The 18,276-nt window shown below is 36.6% G+C and overlaps 1 protein-coding gene across 1 annotated transcript in view; it reads left to right on the top strand.

The window, feature by feature from the left end:
• Positions 1–15,829, top strand: part of bgnb (biglycan b) — a 37,306-nt gene extending 21,477 nt beyond the window's left edge. The window contains exons 3-8 of the mRNA NM_001001825.2: positions 7,653–7,765; positions 8,533–8,746; positions 8,874–8,984; positions 11,424–11,517; positions 13,929–14,067; positions 14,150–15,829. Coding sequence (NP_001001825.2) covers positions 7,653–7,765; positions 8,533–8,746; positions 8,874–8,984; positions 11,424–11,517; positions 13,929–14,067; positions 14,150–14,347 — 869 coding nt within the window. The 3' untranslated portion in view covers positions 14,348–15,829. The remainder of the gene's footprint in view (positions 1–7,652; positions 7,766–8,532; positions 8,747–8,873; positions 8,985–11,423; positions 11,518–13,928; positions 14,068–14,149) is intronic.
• The last annotated feature ends 2,447 nt before the right edge of the window (positions 15,830–18,276 follow it).

The following is an 18,276-nucleotide window of genomic DNA, read 5'->3' as shown; positions in this document are numbered from 1 at the left end:
GTGTTTGTTTCAATGATCTACGGGATTTGTTGCATGTTTTTCCCTGCGATGCTGTCAGTGCCGATACAGCAAAGTTGTTTGTGTGCAGCAAGCATTTTTGTCGGGAGAGCAGTATGAGAATTGGAGAATGGCGGACTTTGTCTTATATCAGGAGTTTGTTCACATTTCGACACTTCGCCATGCTGCTGTGTTTGCCTAAATCCCCCAAATTACCAGCAGGGCTAATGGTTTAAATAGACAGGGCAAGAGACCTGCTTCACTGAGTCTGCATTCAGACCCGGATATTTAGGGACAAGTCCTCATTTAGGGCCCTATCATACACCCGGCGCAGTGTGGCGCAAGGCGTGACGCAGTAGTCTTTTGGTAGTTTCAGCTTGGCGCAAGAGTCATTTTGAGGCGTTGCGCTACACTGTTTAAATAGCAAATGCATTAGCGCTCATTTTTGCGCCCATAGGCGTTCTGGTCTAAAAAGGAAGGCGTTCTGAGGCGGACTGCTGGCGCGTTGCTATTTTGAAAAACTATAATAGATTTTTCATTAGACCAAAACTAACCCGGTCTAAACTCCGGCGCAGAGTTGCGCCTCGCTTACGCACTGCTTAATACGCACAAGAGAGCAATAGGCAAATATCTTTACATATGAAAAAATGTAAATATTAAGGATATATATAAGATATAATAAGAATAGATATAGAATATAAATATAAAGGATTGAAATATTACAAAACATATTATTTTCTAGCCTACATAAATATAAAAAAACACTGCTTTTATGTCTTCTTCATCTCGGGTGGCTTTTTAAGTTCATTCATAACAATTTGCTTTTGTATAATGTTATTATTATTCGCAGTATTATTTGTTATATCCATATTTATATCTGTTTAATTAAAAACAAGCTTAGATTTGCCCACCTGTCAGGTTTTAGACCATATGGGGCAAATCATGTGTTTTAGGATATAACTCAGGTTTTTGAGCATGTTTTGCTATTATTATTAATTTATTTGTTTGCTGGACATTAGAACTGAATTTAGAAATAGTTTTGAAACAAATATTTGCGCTTAACAAACAAAAGTATTTATTTATAGACTTATTGATGTCTGTGCGTAAAGGTTTCCCTATCCAAGAGCGAAAGTGAAAGCATTCTCATGCAGTAGATGCTCTGTTTAACAGTTTTCTTTTAAAAAAAACTGTTAACTGTTAACTGTTTACAAGTGAAATGCTCATTTTTTCCACTTAGACTTACTTTACATCCTGTAAATAGCGAATGCGCTCTTGGCACGACGCAGCTGACTCTTAAAGGTAATGGGAGATGAGACTATAATTGGTTTATTCTCACCTATAACTCATTAAGAAATTAAACTCAACCCTTTTAGACCATGCGCCGAAGTGCAAGGCAGATTTCCCGTCCTTAAATTAGCAAAAACGCGTCCTGACACGCCCTGAAAGCATTTACGCCCTGCGTTTTGCGCATGGACCATCAAAATAGAGCCCTTATTGTTTATATAAACACGATTATCTTTACAATTGTATAAATTGTGATTGTGTGTATGAAATTACGAATAACGTATGTAGCAGAGCATTAAATTACTGTTTATTTCTTTGCATTATAACTTTGTAAACTATAAAATCATGTGTCTTTTCACAGTTTGTTTTTCATTTTGTGAGTCGGCTTAAAACAGTTGTTTACTCCCCTCCTTCTCCCCTGCTCTGCTGGCTACGCCCACTCCTGCCTCTGATCGTGGAGCTCCAGGCCCATTATGGTGCATTTTTTTTAAATTCTAAGGTAGACTTGAACCTTTAACCTTATCTAATTTGTACTTACACTAAAATGTATCATTTGTTACAATGTACTTTTTGTATTACTATATGATTTTGCATAGTATATATGATTGATGCCTGCATGTGTAATTGCATGTGTAATTAATGCTACGATCACCAGCAGTGTTGCCCTTGCAGGCTTCTGGAGAACACTCCCTGCTATTCTACTGAGCTACATATCACATCACGCACTGCACTCACACACCAGTTTCTGATCACCGTTTGATTACACACACACACACACACACACACACACACACACACACACACACACACACACACACACACACACACACACACACACACACACACACACACACAGATGAAGCTTGTCATTAATACTTATTGGGACTATATATACACCACACACTCTAATATCCAATGCTGAGTCTTGTATCTCTAGTGAGCATAACCTTAGCATTTCCTGTGTTGTCTTGCCATGTTTCTGACTCCTTGTTTTGTTTACTGTTTATGTTGTTTGGCCGCCTGCCGTCTATGACTTCGGCAACTCTGTTGGAGTATCTGTATTTATATTTTGATGTAAAGTAATTAATAGTTAAGGCAACTTAAAGGGGAAATGAAGCACTCAGTCAAGTTTACATTATTTTGTACATTGGATCCCTTTTTAATGAAAATATATTAAACAAACTCGATTAATGTACCATTTAGCAGAAAACGGCATGTTTTACTATAGCGTTTAGACCTAGGGTGCCACCATCTTGGAATAGAGTAGACCACGCTGTACTGTTCTGTATTTCAGCTTCGCTATTATGTAATGCCTTGACTCACTCAGGAAGGCAAAAAAGATTGCAGGATTTACCAAAACATGTAGATTTATTTGCAAACAATCACTTGGAAGGACATCAATAAAACAGGAGACACAGGAACGACAAGGGGTGACGACAAGACACAACTGAGAGAATACCGGACAAAGACTAAACCAAACTAAGGGATATAAATACACAGAGGCTGATGGAACTGATTGTATACAGTTGTGAGACACAAGTGGAAATAATGAGCATTACCAAATGGCGGGAACTGGAACAAAGGAGTCACATGATAAAAACAAACACACATGGAGAATGAAAACATGGGGAAAGATCACATGACAAAACAGGATATGACAAAACCAATATAATGTAAACTTGACTGAGTGCTTAATTTTCTCCTTTAATACAGTATAAAGTGGGACCATTTCTTCTGCTCAGTGTCAGTATATTGTGCATGTTCATTAGCATTGTGCAGTGATGTTTATGGTAACCTTTTTTATTGGAGAGATAGAGCGTGGGCTTTTATCATTAATGATATTTACATTTACTATACAATTAATTATCCAAATGAACAGATTCAAAGCTAGACTGAAGACCTGTAGTTAGGTTCAGTTCCATATTGTAGACAACTCACTTTCAATCAGGCAAAAATAACCAACTCGAAGTCTCAAAGAAAACTGGAGCCTAAATTGGAAACAATGAAAAAAGAAACCCGTGCAATTTCCTGTTGAACTGTAGGAGTGGTTCTGTGTTGTTTTTATGACACACACACAGGATGTTTTATGGGAAGACAGTGTTAGAGATAGAAAGGGAAGGTTTGAAAGTCTTTGATGAGATGGTTTTTTTTAAAATGGCTGGAAATAGTTTTGAGATACGTCCTGTCAGCAGAACATCCAACAAAGTGGTCATTTGGGCCTAAAAATGGAGAGCTTTGACTGGGGTCACTTCATTTCATTGCTATTGCTTCAAGATGCTCTCACTTTCTTTTCCATGTGTATGAAACAACAGAATTACAATGAAATGATAAGTATTACTTCTAACGTATCTCTTAGAAACCCTTTAACCTCATTATGTAGGAACATTTGTCATGCAAAATAATTAGGCTTTTCAGTAATCTGTGAACGAGCAAACATATAAAAGAATTGTATAAACACAAAACAAACCAACCAACCACATTGCTTGTGTGTACACTCAAACAGCAGTGGGAAAAGTATGTGGGAAAGTGAGAAGACCTGGGCTAGATGAAGGCTTAAGAATTTGGTTGAAGCGTTATATTCCAGACAACAATTGGCGGGTTACTGTAGATTTTTATTAAAATTTTTTTTACATGGCACCAAAAGCAGCTACTAAAGTGCCGCTGTAGTCTGTACTCATGCTTATGAATCCTGACATTCTTTCTTTCTCCAGCCAAGTTTGTCCAAGTTATGATCCTCACAGAACATTTACAGCCATTGAACTGACAGAAGCAACAATAATGTAGGAATTCTGAGCTTATTATTTTAATTATATGCATTCCTTTTTTGTTTGTGCGTGTCTAAATGTGTTTGCATATGTGCATGAATGCTCTATGCCATGTGTTTTGGTCCTTGCAAGTGTTTTTGTTTTTGTAAATGTCATAGCATCTTTGTTTATGCTTGTGGATTTGATATAAAATCGGAAAATACAGCCCTTGGTTTTGGCGATTCCTTATGCTTCCTCCCACTGTGATGAAGATTTCCTTGTAACACATTGATCCGTCCACTCCGCTCTCTAATTTTTAAAATTTTTTTTTTACAAATCTGGAAGTTATTCCATGATGTAGGCTGTAATTGAATTGATGGTGATGTATATTCATAACAGATGTTCAGAATTATGTATATATTTAGGTGGTCATGTGCCTTCATCATAAAACATTTACTATTAGGATTGCAAATCTGTGGTTGGGGTCTGTGATGTTCTGGGCAGCCGTTGAAACCCAGATTTACTCTAGGGGGTTTGGTTTTTTTGGGTAAAGTCACTGTGTGCTTGTTAGTTTGAGTAGCAGGTGGCCAAATGGCTTGAAAGAAGAAAAAAGGAAACTGGATCTTGGCTTGAAATGCATGAAAATTAACTTTGTTTTTGTGGTGATGCAAGTGTAATGGGCATTTAGGAGAAACTGTCTGGATAAAACCTCACTCCCCAGGCCTCAAGAGGTGTACACGTGATTGATGCTGGAGGCTGCAGACTTTAGAGTCCATGTTAGTGTGCCAGCTTTCCATGTCAGAATCCAATTGGAAAGGGACGAGTACATCCACAGAGGTTATATTAGTGGCGTGACCCGGATAGGAGTAAGCAAGTGTATCCCAAGGTCAGCTAGTAAAAGCTGGTAAACATCACTCACCTGGCATTAGCACTAGAACTACAGAGTCAGTTATTTAGACTTTTAAATTTTGTATTTAAATAACGTGTGCATTTTTCTTTCTAATATTTGTTATTTTATTAAAATTACAAAACACAAAAGAGTTTTGAATGACAATAACAGTCAAATTGACCCTTGTCTTTGAACATGCACACCTCTGTTGACTAGAAACTTTCTGATAGCACAAACTTTAAACATGTCTTTCAAAACAACATATTCAGTGCACTAAAAAAAAGCAACCCAGGCACATTATGGATACGTTCTCCTGTATATATTTCTGGAGAGCATGAAATATGTCCCAGGAGGTATGTTGTTTTGCAGTTTTTGTTTTCACGAATCCACCAGAAGTTGCTGTGTACACTTGTTCAGATCTCAGATTTCTCTTGGGAGTTCCATTTGCACCTGCTCTCCTCACATAAATCCATCAGAGTGTGCTGTGTACACTTTTTCAGATCTCAAATTTTGCTTGCGAGTTCATTGATGCCTGATCTTCTTGCCACTGCTGTTGATGATTGACCGACTGAATTCCCGGATACCCCAACCGCCTCCTTTCCTAAACCCAACCGATAGTATTTTCAAAAGCACAGATTGACCTGCCAACCACTTTCCCCAAACTCAACCCACAGTGTTTTTTAAAGCAATCCAGAAAAATAAAAGTCTTTAGGGTCACCTGCTTTTTTGCCAGATTTTTTGATCTTACCATGTTCTCACCCTGTTATTTAATTCTTTATTTAATTTTTTGCCTTTTGTTTTTGTTTTACCTGCTTTCTGGAACCGTTCTTTTATGAACTCAAACCCTGTTGTCGTGGTCAACTCCTCACTGCGACTTAAGTTTGCCATATTGATAAAGAACCTGTGTTGGAGAAAAGTACCTTTGCAGGCAATCTAGTGACTTTTACATCATTATAGGCTATATTACCCAAAAGATTGTATAATGACTTTAAAATGTAGGACAGACTCTCAAAGCTTAATTTTAAAATCTCAAAAGAAACTTTGAATTTAAATGTGAAGAGACAATATGACGTCTTGTATGCATTCAAAAAATGTTTTCACTGCTTGTGCAAACTACTAATTTAAAATGAGCCAAAACAACAATTCTTGAGATTTGTCTGGGACAACTGAATTGTTTTATGTTCAATCGACTTAAATTTAAGTTAGCTTAATTGATTTGTGTTGGGAGAACCTTAATGAATTCACTGCATTTTTTACAGTGTGAGAACAGTCACAGAATGACTGAAATGGCCAATCTAGTAGCTACAGTACATAATTCTGGTTGGTCCAGTGTTAAGAGGTGTGCTAACAAAAGCCCTTATTAGTGTGCCTGCCTGCATGCTGGAAACATAGAACTAATGGGTTACACAATGCACCTCATAAATGATTTGAATTCTTCAAAATTCAGTTTTAAAATAAAGTGTGCTGCGCGTAAGGCTTTGGTGCTGTTGTTATGTAATATTTGATCTTGTTTGGACCTCTTTGTTGTTAATAATACTGTTAAAGCTGTTCTATTTAATGCCTAAATTAAAATATAAATTCTGTATCATTTGTTAGATAAAATAACAAATCAATCACATAATGAACTATAGTTTTCATTAATAAATGCAATCATTCCTTTAATGAATGATTTTTTAATGAAATAATAATTTTTTACTTCAGAGTGAAGCAAGACAGCATGGCAGTTGTGGTTGTGAAGAGCATTATAAATGGTTGTAGAGGTTGAACCCAGCCTAGTGTAAATTATTGGGCTCTGCTGGAAATCATCATGAATCATTGGCCTGATTTAGAGTTTTGAACTCTGCATCGCTAAAACACAATACTGGATTTGTGCTCTAGATGTGGTTGTCTTGGAGTTTTGTGATGTAGTCAATGATTAGCAAAAGAACTCAAATGGTTTTAAAAGTTTTGACCGAACATCTTTAGGTCACACTAATATAAAGATACACCTGCAGCTAATGCACATGTGCAAATACATTAACAATAGCCCCTTTCACACATACAGACCTTTACCACATACATTACTACGCATTTGTATGTGTGAACAGGCCCTTTTTAAAAAAAACGTTAAATTCATTCCAGCAATTTCCCGGAAAAAGAAGTTGTAACATTACCGGTAATTTGCCAGAATGTTGTGCTGTGTGAACGCAGAAGAAAAATTGCCGAGCGTGTTCACGCTTAGAACTTGCTGACGTGAGACAGGTACTCCAGCCAATCAGAACAATGTCAAAGAGCTAATTCATACACTTGAGTGAGCACAAGCTCACTTTGGTCGAGTAGTATTAGTGTGATTAAAGAGGTCATGAACTGCCTTTTTACAAGGTTGTAGTGCTCTCTGATGTTCACTTATAATGTCATCAAGAAGTTAACATTGACAAAACATTGTCCTTCAGATGTAATAGATTATTTTCTGTAATGTTTTCATAAGAACTCATAATTTGAACATAGTCAATGACCATTAAGCACAAATGGCCAAAGGAACTCATGTGTGATTAAATATCTTGTCATAAACACTCTTTATTGGTTAAGATTTATAGTTGTGTACACCGTTTAGTTCAGTTATTTTTTCAGATTCAGTCTTTAGGAGAAATCCAGACCAGATGTCGAGCTAAGGGTCTCTCTGTTCGGAGACTTGTACACAAATCTGTATTTTCTAAAAGCTTTACATTAGCATGTAAACATTTCATCTTCCTGTTTAGGTTTAATCGCAGTGCCCAAGGAGATTCCCAGAGACACCAAACTCCTGGACCTACAGAACAACTGCATCACAGAACTGAAGGAGAACGACTTCAAAGGGCTCACAAACCTCTACGTAAGACATTTATATTGACTCAAGAAACATAAATCAGAGAAGGTCACTTAAAGAAAAGTAATGAATTTGTTAATTGTAAGATAAATGGGAGAATGAAGATAGATGACTCTGAATGTAAAGTACAGTGCCACTAAAATAGTTTCATAAATCTGTGACTGATTATTCAAGAGACAGTTTATCGTTTTATAACCTTATGGATGATTTCCTTTGCTGTCTGTTGATGCGTGCCAGTTTTACAGCTTGAGTCTTTATTGGCTGATGAACATGGACATGATTTGGCTGTACATTCATCTTAACATTAATATTTACAAGTTTTATTTTACATAAGAATTACCGAGACAGGCTTCTTTAAAGCGTGTTTTGGCTAACTCCTGAAAAATTGGTCTGGCATTCGCCATGAGCTTTACTTTACGTTTGGCACTGTGCGAAACAGCCCGACAGGATGTTCAAACAGTTCGAGTCTCTGAAGAAGAATGTTCCTGTAGTTCTGGAAACACACGCCGGTGCCAAACTGAATGTTTTAGTTCCTTTCTTAGAACTCATATTATCCCCAATATTTATCCCTAATATTTATTCAGCCTCTCTCACCAAACACAATATTTGACATGGCCTGCAAAAGGAAAAAAAAAAGAAACAAGACATCAAGTTAAAACATCATTTATAAGCCGTTTGATTGTGTGTACATATTTAATTCGCACAGTCGAGCTATTATTAATCATTTCTTTATGAGTTTCCAAATGTTAGTGTCTTTTCCTGTTTCCCGTCAGGCCCTGTCACTGGTCAACAACAAGATCTCCAAAGTCCACCCACGAGTCTTCACACCCCTCCGACATCTGAAAAAGCTTTATTTTTCCCATAACCTCCTGACAGTGGTACCCAAAAACCTTCCCCCATCTCTGGTGGAGCTGCGCATTCATGACAACCGTATTAAGAAGGTTGCAGAAGGAACGTTTTCTGGTCTGGGCAGCATGAACTGCATTGGTTTGTATGCACGCTCGCCATTATGTGGTATAGAGGTTACAATCTGACCAAACCATTTCCTTTTTTAGATGGAGCCTGCTGGTTTTTGTGATGGGATATTCTGTCTGATGTTGAATGCTTCTTATAGAGATGGGCGGAAACCCTATTCAGAACAGTGGCTTTGAGCCTGGCGCTTTTAAAGGCCTGAAACTCAACTACCTGCGCGTCTCTGAGGCCAAACTCACTGGAATACCGAAAGGTGATTTTTGCAATAATAACTAAAGGCATAGGTCAAACAAAAAATGTGTAGATGTGAAGATGTGTTTTTTTTAGCTTTTTTTATGAATCTGTGGTCTTTGGAAAATGTGAAATTGTAGGTCAACAGCTACCATCAGTTTGAGATTGAAAAAACATTCATTCATTCATTTTCTAGTTGGCTTAGACCCTTTATTAATCCGGGGTCGCCACAGCGGCATAAATGTATGAATGAAGTTTTTACGCAGCGGATGCCCTTCCAGCCGCAACCCCTCTCTGGGAAACATCCAAATACACATTCACACTCATACACTAACGGACAATTTAGCTTACCCAATTCACCTGTACCGCATGTCTTTGGACTGTGGGGGAAACCGGAGCACCCGGAGGAAACCCACGTGAACGCAGGGAGAACATGCAAACTCTACACAGAAACGCCAACTGAGCCGAGGCTCGAACCAGCGACTCAGCGACCTTCTTGCTGTGAGATGACAGCACAACCTACTGTGCCACTGCTTCGCCTGAAAAAAACATATCAAGCTAAAAAAAAGATCAGTATATGAAAATTGGTGTACCATGAACGTCAAACATCATTCTTTCCCTGTTTTCATGTGAATATATTTCATCTGATGAAATATAGGCTTATCAGAAAACAAAACAGACTGCTGTGTGACTCATGAGTAGGCCCACACGGAATCTGTGTGGACAGAATTACACAGATTTTTCACAGATTTTTAGCCCATCATAAATTCTGTTTATTTACTTGAGCAAATTTGTGTAAATCTAAATTTATTACGTTTTTTAATTAATTACAGTAATATTATTGACTAATATGAAAATGTTCATCTGATTTATGTACAATACAGTTTGTAAAGTAATATTTTCTGTCTTTTTGTAGAGATATTATATGAGAGACTTGCTTTGTTTACCAAATAAAGTGAATCTAATTGGATTTGCATTGTAAACATTAAATACAAGTTATTAAATACAAGGTGTATTTTTTATTTCACATATTAAGGTTTTAGTTATGATACTCCCAAAATAATTCTGCAGAAATTGCAGATTTATGCCAAAATTCTCTGCAGAAATAGCAAAAAATACAATGCACAATACATCTCTGTCAGTCTTGTCAAGTTTAATTATAATTTAGCGAAAATGTTATGGGAGACAGGGGTCTGGCTGCAGACTCAAGGTTCAAGCCTCGGCTGGGTCAGTTGGCATTTCTGTTTAGAGTTTGCATGTTCTCTCCATGTTGGCGCGGGTTTCCTCCGGGTTTTCCGGTTTCCCCCACAAGTTCAAAGACATGCGCTATAGATTAATTGGGTAAGCTAAAACTGACCATAGTGTATATGTGTGAATGAGTGTGTGTGGGTGTTTCCCAGTGATGGGTTACAGCTAGAAGGGCATCAGCTGCATAAAACATTTGCTGGATAGTTGGCAGTTCTTTCCACTGTGGCAACCCCTGTTTAATTAAGGGACTAAGCCAAAAAGAAAATGAATGAATGAATGAATGAAAAAATGAATGAATGAATGAATGAATGAATGAACGAACGAACGAACGAACGAACGAACGAACGAACGAATGAATGTTCTAATTGTCGGTCAAATAAAAAAAAACTCATGCAGAGGGGACAGCAGGAGTATTTATAAGTTACATGTAAAAGCTTGTATCCACAGCCTCAGCAAACGGTTCTGAGCATGTTCATGACAGTCTGGAGTGTGGATGCTGCACAACAAGAAAACCAATCTCCAAACTGTAATAAACATGCTCAGGACTGTTTTTATAAGGTTATAATGTTATAATGTTGCACTGACTGGGTATTTTGCTTAATAAAACCTCAATGCATCATCAGCAGCCACTAGTAATAATTTTGTAATGCCTGTATATGGGTTTGTTTTGACTCTCATAGTGTCAGTAATCATTGACCTTGGTTTCGGCTAAAAATGTACTGTAATGTTCTACTGACAAATAAAAGTCACCTACATTACAAATGGTCTAAGAGTGAGTAAATAAACCAATAGTATCTGGATGCAGCCTTTATGATGCAAGCTGAAATTGCATCACTCAGCGATGCAATGTCAGACACAATGCACTCAATGGAGGTGAGTGATGTCACTGTGAGGGGTAGGGTTAGGTGAGCGCATTAAGAAGCATTGGATGCAGCTCAGATTGCAATGCACCAGGTCTGCATCCAGACCCATCTCAAATAAACTGCACGTTTTAATTTTGGGTGAATCATCACTTTAATGTCATTTAATACTGAAAGTTTGTCAGCTAAAAGACTTTTCAGAAATTATTTTTTGGATAGCACTATGTAATTTCTCACTTGAATGAGTTTTATATGATCTGTAATAAATCACAATTTGCGTGTTTTAATATCATATTAAGAGCAGAGACGTGGTGCTACTTCCAATTATCTAATGATGAATGTCCCTCTCTTAGATCTCCCTGACAGTCTTCATGAGCTCCACTTGGACAACAACCAGATCCAAGCCATTGAACTGGAGGACTTGAGACGCTACAAACACCTGTACAGGTGAGGCACCTCATTTCTCTAAACATACAGCTTGCTTTTTTTTTTCCTGTCAGGCTCTCTATAAAGCAACAGCGCCACCTGGTGTATAAAAGCTAAATTATGTGGGGATAAAAATAGAGCATGCTTATGATATTTTCAGTTTGACACAGCATTTGCTTTATATGAAACTCTTATATGTAATAAAGTTATATTTAAATGTCCTAGGTTAACACAGATAGCCATACAGTGCATAACAGCCACCTCAAAATCTGTTTCGTGAAAACTCTTTTGTTTAAATAAAGAGCTGCATTAAAAAGCAGAGGGTTGGTTGTAACACGTGCTTATATAGTCAAATTTACCACATTCAGTTTATTTTAAATAGTATATTCCCTCAATACTTAACTCAATTATTTTATTCTACATAGTACAGCATGTTTATTTATTTATCTTTTGGATAAACTCATTTGGATGTATTTGCATTATTTTCTATTATTATACAATGCATTTATTTGTATTATTAGCAATAAAAAAATCTATTAAAAATATATCTTCTATTAAAACATTTTTAATTAAAACGTTCTCATCATTACACTTAAAATTCAAAATTGATTTTGTCTGTTTAATTGGTGTTAAACAAAGTGTGCTTAATTGTAACACCCTGTTACAACTCGCTGTGTCGTGTTTTCTTCAATACTGGCTGGCAGTCCCTGTGTGTTTTTTACATCTTTTAGAATGGTTCCATCTTTTAGCCTAGAATACGGCAATGACAACAATATAAGATTTTACATACATACTTTCACAGAAAAATTGACTGTAAAAATACTTTTCTGCTGATGTGATGTTTGGTTTGTTTGGATAGGAAAATATTTGGCTGAGATGGAACTATTTTAAAATCTGAAATCTGAGGGTTCAATAGAAATGTAAATATTGAGAAATTTGCCTTTAAAGTTGACTAAATGAAGTGCTTAGCAGTGTGCATTACTAATCAAAAATTGAGTTTCCATATACTTAGAGTTGGAAATTTACCAAATTTCTTTATAGAACACAAGCTCTACTTAATTTACAAATGATTTTTGGCATAAAAGAAAATTATTGTCTCATAAAATGTATTCTTGGCAATTTTTATCAATGTCAATTTTGTTCATATAGCACTATTAAACACAACCAGAGGTTGACCAATGTGCTGCACAATACACATCACAACAAAGAAAAATATAAAATTATAAAATAATAGCTAAAACAGACAATTTTACCGAGGGGCAGAGCATTCCACAACCTATAGGACCAGCTATTGCGAAGGCACAGTAATCAGGCACAGAATAAGCCTCGACTTAGGGATGCATAACAATCTCTGGTTAGATGACCGAAGAATCCAACCAGGCTGATGCTCAATCAACATGTCTGACAGACAAGAAGGTGCCAGACCATTTAGAGATTAAAAAACCAGAAGAAGAATTTTAAAAGTGACTCGGGCAACCGGTGCAACGAGCGTAAAACTGAGGTAATGTGCTCAAGTTTCTTGGTACCTGCTAAAAGCCTTGCAGCAGCATTTTGAACTCATTGTAAACAGGATTTTTTTCTGACTAATCCCACAGAATAGTGAGTTACAATAGTCTAACATAGTGGTAATAATTGAATTATTTTTAAAAAAAAATTTCTAGATCGAATAGATTTAACAGTTTTTATGAGTCGTAGCTGAAAGAAGCAGGATTTAACCACTGCATTTATCCGTTTGTCAATGCTCAAGCCATCTTCCAGAATAACACCCAGATTTTTTACCCAGGGCTTTATAGAAAAACTATCGGGGCTCCAGAAGAGTTTGACGGGCTGAACAGAATTATTTCAGTCTTACTCCTATTAAAATCTACAAAGATCAAAGTCAATCAGACTTTCACATCCGACAAGCATAGCATAAGAGTCTGAAGCCCACTATGTTTTTGGCAACATAACACTGGCTTTATAGCCCAGAATCCATTTATTTGTGCGTGTACCGAATATACAGATGCAATGTAATTTCATTCTGCATTTTGTGATGTTGAATTATACAGTAATTAAATTACTCCTGAATCTTACTTGGAATATATGAGACAAAAACTATATAAAAATATTATTAAAATAAAAAAACACATGTGCTTTTGAAACCAACACAGAAATCGAAACCCAATATACAAAGCAAAGAAAACTGTGACTTTTTTTCAGTGAAGAATAACCCTGGAATTTGTGTCACGCAAAACCTGTTGAAAATAAAAGATCCTGCATGTGCTGGATTTCTTTTTTCGAGCAGTTTGTCCTGCAGGCCTCATTTGACCCAGTGCCTGTTCACAGTTTTTCCAGTCTATTGTGTTTCCACCTCACTAGATGTCTGTCACAACGTGTGCAGCCTGTCTTTTGTCTTTTGCTTATTCATTGTTGTGTTTGTCCTTGTTTGCCAGATTGGGTCTGGGTTTCAACCAGATCCGCATGATTGAGAATGGCAGCCTATCATACGTCTCTAATCTGAGGGAGTTGCATTTGGAAAACAACCGTCTGACCCGCGTCCCGAAGGGCCTGCCAGACATGAAGTACCTGCAGGTGCCAGATATCAAGCCGCTGAACAAAAAGAATCCCGTTCGCACATGGGCAGTTATTGATTTTTTGTTTGCTTTATTTACAGGTGGCTTACCTTCATTCCAACAACATCAGTCAAGTGGATGTCAATGACTTCTGCCCTCAAGGTTTTGGCATGAAAAGGAACTTCTACCATGGCATCAGCCTCTACGGAAACCCGGTGAACTATTGGGAAGTGCAGCCTGCCACCTTCCGCTGTGTTGCTGACCGACTGGCCATTCAGTTTGGAAACTATAAAAAATAGAGGATGATTGATTTGTGAATAAATATTAATGCTGGAATTGAAATAAATCAGACACAAATTAGTATGAGGACCAAAACCGTGTCAACAAAGAGATTTCACATAGTTTTTACCAAGGCTTTTCTCTTGAACTAGTATGTATAGTTCCCTCAGAATTAAAACTTTGTCATCATTTACTCATTCGCTTGAACACAATGAAGATATTTAGAAAAATGTTGGAAGCCAGTAACAACTGACTTCCATTCTATTTGTTTTCCTGCTATAGAAGTCAGTGGTTACTAGTTTCTATAATTCAAAATATCATCTTTTGTGTCTAACAGAAAAGAGAAACTCATACATTTTTGGAACCATTTGAGGGAGATTAAATAATGAGTAAATTGTCTTTTTTCAAGTAAACTATCTCTTTAACCCTGTGTTAAATTTAATCCTGGGTATAGCTTTCACACTGTATAATTTGAAACCCCCAGGTTAACATCCTTGCAGGCATACAGTATTAGCATTCACTGACTGGATGAATGGAACATGCAATTCGCTTACATGAAGGGAGAGAAATATTCCTCTTGTGATTTACAATCAGACTTGGCACTGCTTTTTATCCTGGATTATGAGACGGTGCAGCATCAGCGCCTCTTTTGTGCTGTTAACCCTGCATTGCGGAGCTTTAAAACAATGCAGTATTAAAATGTTTTGTCTCGAAACAACCGGCAGCCAAACATGTGTCTCATTTAACAGTGATTTGGACAATATACAGTATATTCAGCTTTTGTGCTTAATTTTTCCAGTCAAAGAGTACCGCAAATATGGAGGCCAAAAGATTTGCAAGTGTACTTATTTGAAAATAAAGAGACCAACAGTTTAATTAATCTTTTCTATGACACGAAACACTATATATATATATTAGAAAATAAATGGTATTTTGACAAACCATTGACTGAAAGGTCCTTTGGGAAACCAATGATGACATTGTTGCATAAATCAACTTCATTCATTCATTTTTTTAAAGCTTTGTCCCTGATTTACCAGGGGTCGCCACAGTGGAAAGAACCACAAAACCTAACTTTAAGAATATTTTTGAGAAGTATTATTTTCAGGACAGTGCAGTTTGAATCGTCATATAAATAATCGGGATTTAATATTATCTTAAGGTTTATTATAACAGTGTGAAAAGTGAAGCAAGATAAATAAGTTTTTTCTTGACCCGGGGTTTACATATATCCAGGGTTAACTAGTTCAAGTGTAAAAAGCCTTAATGTGGGATTGAGAGTGCAAAAGTGATGCTAGGACTAATCCATTGCAGAGTTTAATAATTTCAGGTAAAAAGCAGTGCTCACCTGCTTCTAAATTACTTGTGAAATGTTTATTTACCAAGGGTTTAAAGTATGGTGATTAGAATGACAATAAACCGATGCTAAGCACAGTGTGAAAAGCATTGTGTACCTTTAGAATTTTGTATTTTTAAGGCTACAAAAAAAAAAAAAAAAAAAAGGACAAAGCAATAAAAATGGTCACACTTTACAATAAGGTTCATTAGTTAATGTTAATTTATGCATTTACTAAGATGAACAAACAATGAACAATACATTTACTACTGTATGTATTCATGTTAGTTAACAATAGTTAATGAAAATACAGTAGTTTATTATTAGTTCATGTTAACTCACGGTGCATTAACTAATGTTAACAAGCATGGACTTGGATGTTAAAAATGCATTAGTAAATGTTCAATTAGGATTAATAAATGCTTTACATGTGTTGTTCTGGATTAATTTATGTTAGTAAATGCATTAACTAATGAACTTTATAGTAAAGTGTTACCATAAAAATAAGTATTGGCAAACTCAAAAAAAAAAAAAAAAAAAAAACACTTAAAGGAATCATTCACTCAAAAGGAAAATTTACTCACTATTTAAGCACTCTCAAGTGCTTCCAAACCTTTTGGAGTTTCTTTTTTTCTGTTGAGCTAAAAAAAAAAAAAAGATATTTTGAAGAATGTTAGAAACCTGTAACCATTGACGTCTAGTAGGAAAAACATAGACCATGTAAGTCAATGGTTACCGGTTACCGGTTTTCTACAATTTTCAAAATATCATCTTTTGTGTTCAACAGAAAACTCAAACAGGTTTTTGACAAGTGAATGGTGCTTAAATGATGACAGAACTTTCAGTTTTAGGTGTATAAGGGTCATTGTTTTAAAAGAATTATACGATAAAGTCTTAACATTATCACTTTGCAAGGGCTCTTTGATCGCTCGACTCTTTTATAATAATATTATTAATGTGTATTATTACTTCATATTAGTTTGTTGTATTATATATATATATATATATATAGTGACGTTTGTATGGGATGTTAAAATGGGATGGTTGAATCTACAGCATAGATGTTAAATTTATGGTGCTTATAATGAGTGTATACTGTGTGTGTTGTTTGTCAAGATTTTAGCTTACTTTTTTATGTGTCATTGCCTTGCTTCCTTGCTTCAGGGGTCTTTTAGTTGTGGGAGTACTTTAGGGCAATGGAGGAACTGTATACAGACACAATATAATTATGTCTTCGAGATTCATTTAGCCAAATGCCTGATGCTCTTGCCCAGCCGTCTTGGGTTCAAGAGCAATTCAGTAACAGGATTGTAATGTTATGTCGTTTTGCACAGAATTCCACATCTTTTTTTTGTGTTGTGTTGTTATTGTCAAGTTCTCATTGGCAGTGACCCTGCATGTACCGCACACTGCTGCATGTTCAAATAAAATCTCTTTCAGCTTGACTTCAGGAGCAGACATGGCGTACCATCATGGTTTGAAAGCTGTGACTAATAAAACTTGAGTTAACGCGAGTTTGGTGAGTTCAGTGAAATAAAACGTTTGCAATGCTCTTCTTGTTGAACAAGAATGTCTCCTAGTTTCTCAATAAAGCAAATATTGATTGATTACAATATCAAGCACTGTGTCCGTGTTTCATTATGCATGTTCCACATCATGTCAAAGAATACAGATTACAGAAACATTTAATGACATATAAATCTCAATTTAAATTGTGTGGTTTTATTCAGTTTTATTTGTTTTGTTTTTTTTGTTAGTACATAATAGTAGAGAGAGAGAGAGAGAGATGATTTGCACACACAAAATGTTTGTACTCTGTATATACTATACTTATCTACTAACATATAGGGTTCATTTCCATCTCTAGGGTTTACAGAGAATGGTCTGAAAAATAGAAAATATCTAGTGAGTGGAGGTTTTGTGGGCCCAAATGCCTTGTTGTTGCCGGAGGTCAGAGGAGAATGGCCAGACTGGTTTCAGCTGATAGAAAGACAACAGTAACTCAAATAATCACTCTTTACAACCGAGAAATGCAGAAGAGCAATTCTGAACACACAACACATCCAAACCTTAAGGTGGATGGGCTACAGCAGCAGAAGACCACACCGGGTGCCATTCCTGTCAGCGACGAACAGGAAACTGAGGCTACAATTCGCACAGGCACACCAAAATTGGACAATAGAAGCGTGGTCTGATGAGTCTCGATTCCTGCTGCGATATTTGGATGGTAGGGTCAGAATTAGGCGTCAACAACATGAAAGCATGTATCTGTCCATCAACTGTTCAGGCTGGTGATGGTGGTGTAATGGTGTGGCGGATATTTTCTTGGCACACTTTGGGTCCATTAGTACCAATTGAGCATCGTGTCAATGCCACAGCCTACCAGAGTATTGTTGCTGACCATGTCCATCCCTTTATGACCACAGTGTAACCATCTTCTGATGGCTACTTCCAGCAGCACGCACAATGTCATAAGCGCGAATCATCTCAGACTGGTTTATTGACCATGATAATCAGTTCACTGTACTCAAATGGCCTCCACACTCACCAGAGATCAATCCAATAGAGCACCTTTGGGATGTGGTGGAACAGAGATTTGCGTCATGGATGTGC

Source organism: Danio rerio, chromosome 23 (genome assembly GCF_049306965.1).
Source record: "Danio rerio strain Tuebingen ecotype United States chromosome 23, GRCz12tu, whole genome shotgun sequence".
Taxonomy (NCBI): domain Eukaryota; kingdom Metazoa; phylum Chordata; class Actinopteri; order Cypriniformes; family Danionidae; genus Danio; species Danio rerio.
This window is presented reverse-complemented; position numbering and strand designations above follow the sequence as displayed.